Source organism: Excalfactoria chinensis, chromosome 3 (genome assembly GCF_039878825.1).
Source record: "Excalfactoria chinensis isolate bCotChi1 chromosome 3, bCotChi1.hap2, whole genome shotgun sequence".
Taxonomy (NCBI): Eukaryota; Metazoa; Chordata; class Aves; order Galliformes; family Phasianidae; genus Excalfactoria; species Excalfactoria chinensis.
Genome location: NC_092827.1, coordinates 22,764,154 through 22,777,179, shown reverse-complemented (window position 1 = coordinate 22,777,179; position 13,026 = coordinate 22,764,154). Strand labels below are relative to the sequence as shown.

Genomic DNA, 13,026 nt, shown 5'->3' with positions numbered 1-13,026 from the left:
TCTGTAAGCAAAGACAAGTTTCCCTGCTGCAGGTGCAGAATTTGGCATTTGCTTCCGTTAAACTTCATGCAGATGGTGATTGCCCTGCCTTCTGATTTGTCATGGTTTCTCTGCGAGGTCTTTCTATCCTTGAAGTAGTCAACAGCTCCTCCTAATTTAGTGTTGTTCACAGACTTAGTATACCTTCAAGTTCTGTATCCAAGACATTGACAAAAATGAGTATTGGACCTAAAATGAAGCCTGGGGGAATTCCATTAGTGAGTGACTGCCAGCCTGATGTAACCCTGTTTACTGTAAGCCTTTGAGCCTGACTCTCAACTCACTGTTCACCCATCATACTTTGTACTTGTCTAGCTGTATGGTGGACACTGTGTCCAAAAGGGTACTGTGAGAAACAGTATTGAAAGGTTTGCTGAAATCCAAAAAGATTACATCAGCTGGCTTCCTTTGGTCCACTGTGTGAGTAGCCTTGTCATTTAAGCCAAGAAGCTCACTCAAATATCTGTGAAGGCATTTGCAAATACAGATGAATTCAATTGCCATTCCTGCTGGTGTGCTGCAATGTTGCTTGCTGCTGACTGGCAGTTTTTCTGCAGTTTACTGAAGCTCTGCTAGAAGGTAAAGTGAGTTGCAGTTCAGTATCCACTGAAGTTAATCCATCTGGACATCAGATAAGGCAGTCTTACATCTCTTAATGTTTGATGACTATGAAAATACACGCTTGCTGGAAAGATTAAACTCCAAAATTAGAATTCTAACTCCCAATATATTCTACATAAAATATATATTGGAAAAAATGAAGAATTAATATAATAGTAGGTAATGCATGATGAAGGCAGTAGGGATTGTGAAAGGCTAGAATAAAGGGGAAAGAAAGAAGCAGGTGAATTAATAAACAGCATAACTAGAGAATGGAGCAAAGATTTGTGTCACAAAAGCAATAATGGGATAGCACTGCTGTGTTCATATGGCTCTATTAAAACATCAGATGAACAATTAGAAATAAAAGTGAAAAGTGAAGAAAATAGAAGGGAAAAAAAAATTTCATATATTACCCAAAATGTCCTCATTAAAAGCAAAAATTAGAGAGGTTATTTAAGAAGGTCCAAAATCCTGTTTTTAATAGTAATAAAAGGAGTAGGACAGGGAACAGACAATGACATAAAGCCTGCAGAGTGTCACTTGGTTATCAAATGCCAGACCACATCAAATTCTGAAAATTGGGATAAAGGAGTACACTTGTTATTCAAGAGCTGGTCATATTACAGAGAAAATCATATGCGCACTTTGTTAATTTTTTAAGGTCATGGTCTCCAGAAAAGATCTTTTGAATGACAATTCATTGAAGAGCTCTGTCAGATGTATAACTCCATCAGAAAAGAAGATGGGATGGGAAATATTTAAATGGAATGGAAAAATCACACAATACTATCATACATATATCAGTAATAGAAATTAATAAGAATACTGGTGTAGGGAACCTGCTTTGGCAGGGGGGTTGGACTCGATGATCTCTAGAGGTCCCTTCCAACCCCTACAATTCTGTGATTCTGTGATACTGTGCTAAATTACGTGGGTCCAGGAGAAGTTATGTTAGTGAATAAAGACATGAAAAACTCTCACATAAAACTGATGGAAAAAGAGTACAATTATTTCTATAGGAAGAGGAAAATAAGAGGAAGCCTGTTGATACAGTGTAGATGGAAGGATCCAAGGCAGACCAAATTCTTCATGTTCATCGTGGGTCAGATTCATACTGTTTAATCTTGGGCGCTTAGAGCACAGCCATCTGTGAGTGAAGCAGTCAGCCTGGGCTTCATTTATGGCCAGTGAAGAGAAGCAGTCACTCCAGGTTCATCAGACCCACTGTTCCAAAGGGAGGCTGGGGAGATCATAGGATCAATCACAGAGTCATAGAATCACCAGGGTTGGAAAAGACCTACAAGACGATCCAGTCCAATCATCCACCCATCACCAATAGTTCTCACTAAACCATGTCCCTTAACACAACGTCTAAACGTTCTTTGAACTTCCAGGGTCAGTGACTCCACCACCTCCCTGGGCAGCCCATTCCAGCACCTGACCACTCTATCAGAAAAGTATTTCTGAACATCCAAGTTGAATCTCCCCTGGCACATCTTGAGGTCATTCCTTCTACTCCCATCACTAGTTACACGAGAGAAGAGGCCACCCCCCTGCTCACTACAAACTCCCTTCAGGTAGCTATAGAGATATAGATGTGCTGAGCGTCGGTCAGAGGGATCCCACATAGTGTTTCTGTACAAACAAATCAGGCACTGAATCAGAGGTGTGATCCTAAAATTTGTCTGGAGAGGAAGATACTTTTTTAATGGAGCATCTTACCACAGAATTCATTTTATACAACCAGCCAGCTGTGCTCATTAGCACATGGTGCCAATCTGGAGCATTCATCATTAGTTTAGATGAAATGATGGACACAACAGGTCTATTCAATGTTACCACACTTCATTCCAGAAGAAAAAAAAACCCACAAACTTTAGTGAAGGCATAAAAGGATTAATTCACAAAGCTCAGCTAAGATCTAGATCTTCCCAGCCTTCTTCCAAAGGCTCTTTCCTTTAGGGAGCTAACTAGGAGGACAAGCATGAATGATTTTGGAGAGAAGATAATCTCAGTTGTTTTTTTTTTAGTTCTTGAGTTACTCTGTGATACATAAAAACTGGTTCTGGTTCTTCTTTAACGAAGTGTACCTTATGGTGTAGATCTCTGCTGTTTGTACAATGGTTTAGAAGAAAAGAGATTTTCTAAAATCATATTTTTGAAGTATTGTCTGTTAGGTTTGCCCTGTGTCATAATTTATTACGGAGATAAAAAATGAATAAAGTAGTAGGGTCCAGGAAGGAACAGCTATCTCTCAACACAAGAAAAGGTTTGTCGTTGTCCAGTGACACAGCATTCACGTGACACTGGAAAGTACAAATTGCTTAACAGTGTTAGAGCAACCTCACGCTGCCTGCATCAACTTAAAATCTCTAATGCTTCCTCAGTGGCTTGGTCTCAGATTGTGTACTGTGTGTCCTTGAATACCTTGTAATACTTGTCTGCTCTCCGTCTCTGGCTTGCCATCTAAAATAGGGCTCTCTTTACCAAACAAACCAATATTTTTGGCATTTTCACTTTTCTTTCTTCTTTTTATCGCTCTTTTCTTTTTGGGCTCAAATGAAGGATAATAACACAGGTGGCACATGGTGCCTCTATTAATTTCACTGTTGAAGGAATCTCTGGCAGATCTCATTTTTGCACTGAGTGAGGAATACCAGCTCCCATACATTGCATTGCTTTTAAGTCCTCTCTGCATTTCTTTTCACCTCTGCAAAGTCTTGTTGCAGGTATGAGTAAGCATTTCAGGTTTTGGTCTAAGGACTCTGCCCTTGTAACATTATCCTTGTTGATAAGGAATCAATTTTCCACCTGAAATCATGATCCTCTGCCTTCATCACATTATAATCCTCTGCAGGGTAACCACTCACGCCAGTGCAGACAGATTATGACTTCAAGTGAAGAATAAGCTTCAGCAGCAGAAGCAGATGAGCTCTTAAAGAGATAGAGATTTCATTTTCTTGCTAGCAAAAGAGAAAAAAATCTATATCAAATACAAAGGAAAAGCACTGTGTATAAACAGACCTTTCAGGAAATCACAAGTGACTTTTTAGTATTGAAGCATAATACTCAGTGTATCTTGTAGTATTTTGAAGGGAAGTCATTCAGTGGGAGACCCACACACTTAAAACCCTATTTACCATGTATCTGTAAGCACTTCTAGAGATGCTTAGCTTCTACCAAATTCTTCTGTTACATAAACATACTTTCCCAAAGAGTTTTATCTTGCTAGCAGGATGGGTGTGTGGTAAGGGAGCAACTGAGTGTGATGTATACAGCCTGACCCTCCCCTGACACAGCCCCAGTTGCCATTATCTGTAAATGAATCATAATCTGTTTAACATTTAGAAAATCAAAACAGCTTTGCTGGGTATTTTGTTCTCTTAAGGGGTATTTTCTTTTATTGTGGAATAATCCCCAATACACACTACTATTTTTTTGCAAAGAAAAAAAAAAATTCTACAAGTAAGCTCTGTAGTAGTAGGCTTCTCGTGTTGTATTTTTGTCCTGTCATCCTGACTGGCCTTAGTATCATGATGGATGATACACTGCAAATACGTTAGCTATTTTACAGCATGCAAAAAACTTCTCCGATTGCAATGGGAACATCTCACAGATTTACGTACTGGAATGTTTAGAGCCTTTCTGAATCTGTACAGGTATATTGGCTGCAGTAGCTTTCCTGCTGCATGTCTTGGTTGACGTGCAGACATATGCAGATGATACAGGTAATCAAAGTCAGCTCCTACATATAGTCTGAACAACTCTTTTGCTTCAGTAGTGTAGGATGGATTGTCAATAAGGACCCAGGAAATTTGGCCTGCATCTTTGTCATATATGCTTCATAGTCCTGACGCAGCACATGTACAGACTCAACCTCCTGCATGGACTAAGTAGGGCTGGGGTGCATTCCTGTCCAGGAATAGAAGGTTGCTATGAGAAGTTGGTTTATCCAGTGCTAATACTTTATTTTGGCAATTCAGCCTTTTCACATCATGTTGCATGCAAGATACAACTGTAGTGATTACCAGCATGTATATGTAAATCTGTTTGTGTGTTTTTGGCATTAGGAGCATTCCTTTAAAGAGCTAAAATAACTGTCCATCCGTAGTGCCCAGAAAAGACTCCTGCATGCTCATGATGATTGGTGTTGAGGGAACCCAGGAAAATATGAGAATGCTCTGTGTAAATTTCTGCGAGTAGTAAAAAAGGGCTACCATTATACCTGTTACCATTAAATAAGTGAAATTGCCATAAGGCTGTAAGTCATTCTGGCTGACGTTCAGAAATTTTCACAGCAAACCTCTGTAAAACTTTTGTAAAGGACAGCTTTTCCTAAGTGTTTTTCCAACATATTTTTGGCCAAATATGTATGTACTTCCCAGATAATAAGCAAAAGACACCTGTTCTTCATAACTCTTTCATTCTAAATGGTAAGGTCTCCTCCTAGATCTAGCAGCATCAGAACTCTTACAGAGAACAGTTAGTGGTCATTGTTTTGCTAGCTACCAATTTTTCTTCATTTTCATTCAGGAAATAAAAGCATATTTTCTGCTCACACTCCCTAGAACATCTTCTCATGAGGTCACGAGAGAATTCGGAACATTTAATTATAAATATTAAATTATAGTTATTTACTTACAACTAACCAAGTGTGGGCTCACAAAGAAAAGCATCAGGAGTTACTGTCAGTAACATAGTTGAGATATATGAAACAAATGTGACATTCATGGTACATGGCAACATCCTTTTTATTGTTACATGCAGTATATATGGACATTATATTAATTTAAAATGAGCATGCTTGTACCTCAAGTTGTTGTCATCGTTGAGATCTTGTGTGATTTCTCTGTTGCTACATGACTCTACTGTGGGAGATGTTAAACAAGATGATTGCTTTTCCTGTTGCAGGGCTTTAGATCGAGTCCTCGTCATGCCAGAAGACGTGTAGCACCTCGCCTTGAGGAAACACAGCCTTTAGTAGAAGCTCACCATCTAAGCGAGCAGGAAACCTCTGTAAGAAAAAGGAAAATCAAGAAAAGCAGCCGAGTGCAACCAGAATTTTATCATTCTGTTCAAGTTACTCCAACTCGAAAACCAGTAAGTATTCTACCCATAGGGATAAGTGGCACTGAAAGTATACTATAGAGGCATGTAATACGATTCTGAGTTTTGGGCCATCCATATTCTGTTCCTTAATCTTGAAGATCTTTTCAGTTCTCATGTTCAGTGACTCTACATACAACACAGTTAGACTTCACCTAGAGCTGATTCATAATATCAAGAAATACAGTTCTGAAGAGTTGTTTTTTTTTTTTTTTTTGTTTGTTTTTTTTTTTTAATTTTGATTTTGATTTAATATTCAACAAATAGCTAATATTATTTTTTTTAATAGTTTTACACTGATACTATTTAACAGATTTTTGTAGCGTAAAATGGAAACTGAAATTGGATATTACTGAAATTCCTTACTAAATTTATCAGAGAATCTATGTACTGAACCAAATTTATATTAAACCTCATTACTGCATACAACTTTTGAGGTCTATTCTGCTTTATACAGTATCTACAATACTTCTGCTCAACAAAATGTGCATAGAATCTTATTGCTCTTTGCTCTTCAGCTCGATCTGTACATAGTTCTTTTAATTTTGGTATCCTACTTTTAGAGAAAAATTTGACAATTTATTGAAACATTAGTACAGTTTCCAATGTGAATGTGTCTAAAAATACTTCCTGTGGACATAATGCATTTCTCTTTTTATAAGAATTTACCTTTTCAATGCATTTGAAACTAACAAACAATTGACTAACTTATCTGCACCTATGTTAAGAGGCTTATACTACTTCCATTAAGACAGTATTATTAAAAACACAACCATTAAGCATACCCGATTAAAGTTTGTCTCAAGGTTGCTCCAGCCAAACTGAACCTTCCAAATTTCTTTTAATGCACTACCAAAAATTACCAGGAAGATCTGAAGTTGATTTGAAGAAGAGCATTCTTTTCTGGAAGTTCACTGCCTGAGAGCAAGAAACTTCTGCACTAAAAGGAATGCCGAAGTTGCTAACACCAGCCACTTTTTCCTCTCCACCCTGTTCCTTTCTCTCCCATCCTATCTTGCTCTTCAGACTACTTCATCTGACTCTGTTATTCTTGCTATGTCTCTACCTTTAAACATGTTGTTGTCTGTTTTTTACTTGCTTATTATTCTTTACCCACTTTATTCTCCCTCTTTCTCCTTTTCCACCTCCTCTATTAGTTTCCAGTCCAGACTTACTTTTTAAATTCCCTTTCTTGTTTGTTCTTAATTTTCATAGAATTATAAGGGTTGGAAAAGACTACTAAGATCATCTTGTTCAACCATCAACCTATCACTATGTCCACTAACTCATGTCCTTCAGTGCCACATCTACGCTTTCCTTGAACATCTATAGAGACGGCATATGGTAACTGTCAAGTCACAGCCTGAAACACTGATTAAACACCTGGGGAAAAGACCTGCTTAGCCCTGGAAAAGCAGGTGAGATAATTCACCTGTGCAATCAAAGGGGTGGAGCCACGCTCTTAGACCTCATTTAAGGGCTGACTGCCACTGAAGACAGGCCTCTTACTGGTGGTCTTTTCTTTGTTGAGTCTTTCTTTGAGCCTGGATCTTTGGAGAGGACAAGCATTCTTCTTTTCTTCATAACACCCTCTCATTGGGCTGGTTCAGTGGCTGTTACAGATGGTGATTCTACCATTTTCTTGGGCAGAATGTTCCATTACTTTGCTACTCTTTGCAAGAATGTTTTTCCTAATATTCATCCTGAACCTCTCTGGTGCGATTTGAGACTATTACCTCTCGTCCTGTCATTATTCACCTAGGGAAAAGGCTAATCCCTCATCTCTCCATAGCCTCCTGTAGAGGCATGATAAACTCTCCCCCCAGTCTCCTCTTCTCTAGACTAAACCTTAGTTTCCTTAGCTGTTCCTCATAAGACTTGTACTCCAGATCCTTCACAGCTTTGTTGTTCTTCTTTGGCAGGGCTTTGGTATTTTTCTTGTAGTAATGGGTCCAAAACTGAATACAGTACTCAATGTGTAGTTTCATTTTCTTCTCCAGCAGGCCTATGCTGAAAGTAGGCTCACCTGTAATTGCTGAGGCTATTACCAACTGCTGCTGTTTATCACTGTGGGGATAAAAATAAATAAATAAATAAATAAAAAGCAATAGGTGGTGCTGAATTAAAGGGCTAAAACTATAGAAGTGCTGTAAGCAACAAAGTAAGCTTTGAAGATTGCTTTAGTGAAGCTAACAAAGCTCTGTTTTTCCTCTAAGTCAGAAGCATGTCAGAGATTTCAGGATCAGCAAAAATAAATAGTGTAAATAGTGAAAGAACAAGAAATCTGTAGAGTTACTGAGTAACTTTAGTTTCACTGCATGGTGTTTGATGAGTCTTACCACTGAAACAATAATAAATCCTTGGCCTAGTGTAAACTTCTCTCAAAGCTGTCACCATTGTGTCAGTACCTTGGAATTGCTTTTGCTGCATATCTCCTATGCAATGTTATATAGTTCTTTTGGTAGTCTTTTGTTCTAAAGGCTTGATGAACTAACGTTATAAAAAAAAAGTATCATTATTGTTACTGCACTACAACCCAGAAAAACATAAGTCACCAATTTCATTCCTTATGGGCGTTCTAAGTTATTCTCCATGTATTATTGATGTCATGGTGACGGTGTGAGTAAGGTTAATGCCATGACAAATCATTGCAGTGTTGCAAAGTTCCTCAGAATCACAAAGTCATCCATCCTTCAGTTCAGTGGAGCTTTGCTCCTTTTAGTCTTGATGTCTCGAAGATGATACTTTTGGCCCTTGGCTTCATGCAATTGTACATGACTTAGTGCCAGAAATGCTTGTTAGTCTGCATAATTCTCCATCGTTTTCCATTATTTTTTCCTGTTATTCCCAGCTCTGCTCACTTGAGACACTATAAATAAATCATCTATTGCCTTGATGACCATGGAACTATTCATACACAGTTCCCGCCACATCCTGCTTAGTCATTGCTTGAAGAAATAACATATGATGTTTGCTAATTAGAAGATACAATTTCTGCTCATAAAACATTTCTCTTTATGATTATTTTGTTGCTTTTTGACTAATTCTGTATTTTGTTGTTGTTCCTGTATTCTGATTAGAGATATTTCCAAAGCATTTATAAAACAGTCTTATGGAAAACAACTTCTTTGCTCCAGGAAATTTTTTGCTTAATCAACTTTAGTTATGCTAGCCTGTGTTCCTGCTCTATTAAGATATAATTACACTTTAAAACAACTATAAACACTTTTCAGATATTTCTTTAAAATTTTTATTTGATGTTTAAATGCTAGGTTTTCTGCTACTTCAGATCATCTTGTATTGACTTTATTGCACATAGATCTAGTTTTTTGCTTTTTCCTGGACTTGACCAAAATGATCTCAATTTGCTTGGCTTTTTTCTCACTTCCTCTGTAGTAAACTGAGGTCTTTTGTGTATCATGTCATAACTAATTTAGGTGTAATTTTATGTACGGGAATAATCTTCCTGAATGCAGTTTTCTCTCTGAGAATCTCCATGAGCAGATGTTTGCAGAAATAGAATGTTAGTTTCTTCTGATTATTCTTTTAATACCTTCCTACACTTTGGTCCAATACTGATCTTTACAAGAAAGAGTTAATACCCTTTAACACTTGATTTTATTCATCTTCTTGCAGTGAAACATCAGCATAATATTGTGCAGTTTACCTCTTTTATGACAGTGTTGAATCTTGTGCCCTGTAGGTCTTCTCCTCCGTGATAGCTGTGTTATTTGAGCTGTTCTCTACCGGTCACAGTTATAGGCCCCCTTCACACTAACAAGAGCATGGATACCTATTACCAGAGTGTGCTTTGAGGTTTTTTTTTTTAACACAATGGAGAACATCTGAGAAGAAGCAGGACTGTGTTCTTTAAATTACCATGACTTCAGGCAAGTCAAATGTATCTCCTTTCAAGAATCAGATATCTGCTGTTCTGAATGAGGTAAATTTTCTGCAAAAGGGATTATTTTTGCAAAAAGGAACCTTTTGTGAATTTGCTGCTGTCAAGAGATATTTCTCCAAGGTGAATTTTAAACTGTCCAAATGGTAGAGTTTTATTACAGGTGTTTTACAAATATTATCTGTGTTTTTCATTGTGGTCTAATCTGAAACAAGATTATATCACTCTGTAAATTATTAAGTTTGTTTGTCTGTGGTGGCCTGGAACCAAAAGATAATCTTGAGTTAGTGTAGAGGTGCCTAGCTTCCGTGCTGTGGAGTCAGGCATACAATTCTGACAATTCTAATTTGTCCTGTGTGTTTAAATGTGTAGCTGAAAAGAGATGCTCTCAAAGCAGCATCTGTTGATATCTTCATTGTTAAACCATTTGAGGGGCTTCTAAATTACCTGACTCACTCAAGCACCCAGGTTATTTAAGGTGACGTCTATCAAAATTTACACTTGCATTTGTGATAGCAGGATCACTACAAGTGGCAAACGAGACTACAGAGGCTGGGGCATAAGCCTCGTTCCTTCACTTTCAGGTGCATGTGTTAAAAATCTACTGATGTAAGCAGCCTCATTTGGCTCTACTGAGACTCCTGTGACTGAGGTGAAGCTTACACTGTAAAGAGTCTGATGACGCAGACTTGATAGCTAAGTTAATCAGTTTATAATGCATCTAAGACTGTGAGCCACACCATCCAGTCTTACTCAGCTATCCTGGTTTTTGCTTTTATGTATTTAAAACTTCAGATTTGAGGGGGGGAAAGAAAAAAAGAAACAACAGTATTACAGTTCTGTTATAAAAAAGTGATGCCTTAAAAATGTTTGATACCAAATCAGTCATAGAAATCTAGGTATTAGTTGACACTTGTGTTACTTAAGATGAAATATTTCCTGTGGGTAAAATTGTTCTGAAGGGCTTTTTAGGTGCTTTATTTTAACTCCCATTACATAATTTCCATTTTATGTTAGTTTCGTTTATTCTTAATCTGATGCCATTTACTGGTTTTCCAGTATCAAGATGTGCTTTACATGATATTTTGAGTGACCCAATTCAGACATCAGGCCAAAATTACTCATCACCCTGCACAAGATTTGGTTAATTCCGACTATTAGCTATTTAATCTACAAATTACATTCATAGCTTTCTTCTGGAGATATCTGCTTGGGTTGGATTGTGTCTTTTGTGAATCACATTTAGAAGCAAATATGGCAGAGCACAACCATATCTTCTTTCATCTTTAATCTATTCTATTAATGCTGTCAGAGCGTGTGACAAATCTTTCAGCACACAAAGTACATGTTATCTCTCAGGATGAGTGCAGCCACAGCAAAGAAATGCAAGGAACACATGAACGCAAAGAACATGTGAATGAACACAAAGTGTAGTTTTTGCTTCAGTATCTAAAGAATATTGATGTTGATTAATTATTATTAGGTGATTAATTTGTAAAGATTTATTAGGTGCTTAATTATTAGGTTTATTAGGTGATTAATTTGTAAAGATTTTAACAAGATTTAAGCATCTAGTTATCTTAATGTCTTGAAAATATCTCTAGGTGCCCATTCTAAGTGTGTAAGTTGCATATGTCATCTTCAAAATGAATGGAGAGCCTTCGGTGGACATTAGGTTGACCTTAAAGGTCTCTCTCCCTTTCCAAATGCACACGCCTACTAAGAGACTGTTTGCACCCCTTTCTTGGACTTCTGTGTTTCACTGCTTTTCTTACAGCAGATAAATCTACTCATAGACCCTCTTGAAGCAGTTTTGCACAAAGACTTGTTCCCACTGTTCTGTTAGTTCCTGTGACATCCTCCCTTGTTGCTTGTTCCTGACTTTCCTTTTGGCTTCTTTTCCTTCTCCACCCTGCAGCTTATTGCATATTCTTCAGGAATCACATTATACTCATTGTCAGTAAGAAGATGAATGCTTGGAGCGGAATTTTTCATAATAGGGAGCAATTGCCTATTTCTTCCATTCCTTTTTCCCAGCTCCTAGGTAGTTTAGGATTTTGAAGAGATTTCTTGAAGGTTTCTTACTTGTAGGTCATAGAGGTGATGCCTTTGCCAATTTAAATATATATATATATATTTTTTTTTTTTATTTTTTTTTTTTGTTAAAATATAACAATAAAGTGCTAAGAACTTGAGATTGAAAATGATTATTGTTTTTCTAGTGATTTTCTGTGCAGTAGCAGAAGGCAGGTTAAAACATCATTAATCAGCTGTGATTTTGGTATGATGGTGTTGTTTGCATAACTTAATATGACCAGTAATTGTCTCTCAGATGCCCAGTAATTACAATCTAAATGCAGATGTTTCCTCTTCCTTGGGAGTCAGTCTTCAGAGTTGTATTGTATAACATCCTACTGTAGCACATAAACAGTACGTCTTTATATAGCAGGCGACTCCATTATTCATTAGTATTTATATATAACATTGCACCTGGGTATTATGTTAAAAGAACAGACTGACAAAGGCAGGTATTCAAATGTTAGGAAATGCAGGAATTAATGTTACATGTTCAGCTTTACTTCAGTTGACTATGCATCTACTTTGGCATTCTCTTTACTCCAGGATGTACTCTGTACATCCATTGTAGGATGGAGGAGCTCTTGAGATGACTCTTATGTGTGGGAGTCTTACTGCAGAAGTTGTAGAGTGTGTAAATGAATAAAACAGGAGATTGCAAGAGGAGAAAGGACCTTTTATTTCTGTACAAATCAGTGAGGGCTGTCTTGAAAAGCGATGGGCACGAGGTCACTGTGAACTTGTCAATCAACTGGCTTAAAACACTTTATGTCCTCCATTTTCTAAGTGCCTGACTTACAGCATGTAGTTAGCCACCCACCGCAGAACTCCATGTGTCCAGGCTCCGAGTATTACCAATACATAATTCTAATAACCCTAGTTTGACCCCAGGTATCAAAATTGACCTCTTGGTTTCAGTTTGTCCCCTGTGTAATGCAGAAGATAATTACAGTCAGATATCACTGTAGTGAAAAGCATCACAAAACTGTCTACAGAGTAATTTTTTCTTCACATCAGTATTTCAGTAGCATGAAAAAAGTTCTGGGGCTGCCCACTGAACAGAGTATGGCAAAACCAAATATTGAGCAACTGTTCATGGAGTGAATATCACCCGTCAATTGCACTAAACAGGAGCTAGAAACTGTGCATGTAATAGCATATGACCGGATTGTTATGACTGCGTATGACATGGAAACAAAAAGGCTGAAGTAATGTTGCATGCTGAGGGATTTAGTAACATTTTACTGGTTGACTTTGCAACCTTAAGAGTAGTGCTTCAGCAGGAACTTGGTGTTAAAGAT

General features: G+C 37.5%; 1 protein-coding gene across 6 annotated transcripts in view; it reads left to right on the top strand.

The window, feature by feature from the left end:
- Positions 1 to 13,026, top strand: part of DST (dystonin) — a 288,304-nt gene that overhangs the window by 10,457 nt on the left and 264,821 nt on the right. For all 6 annotated transcript variants that reach the window (XM_072332861.1, XM_072332859.1, XM_072332857.1 and 3 more), the window contains exon 3: positions 5,554 to 5,742. In XM_072332861.1, coding sequence (XP_072188962.1) covers positions 5,554 to 5,742 — 189 coding nt within the window. The remainder of the gene's footprint in view (positions 1 to 5,553; positions 5,743 to 13,026) is intronic.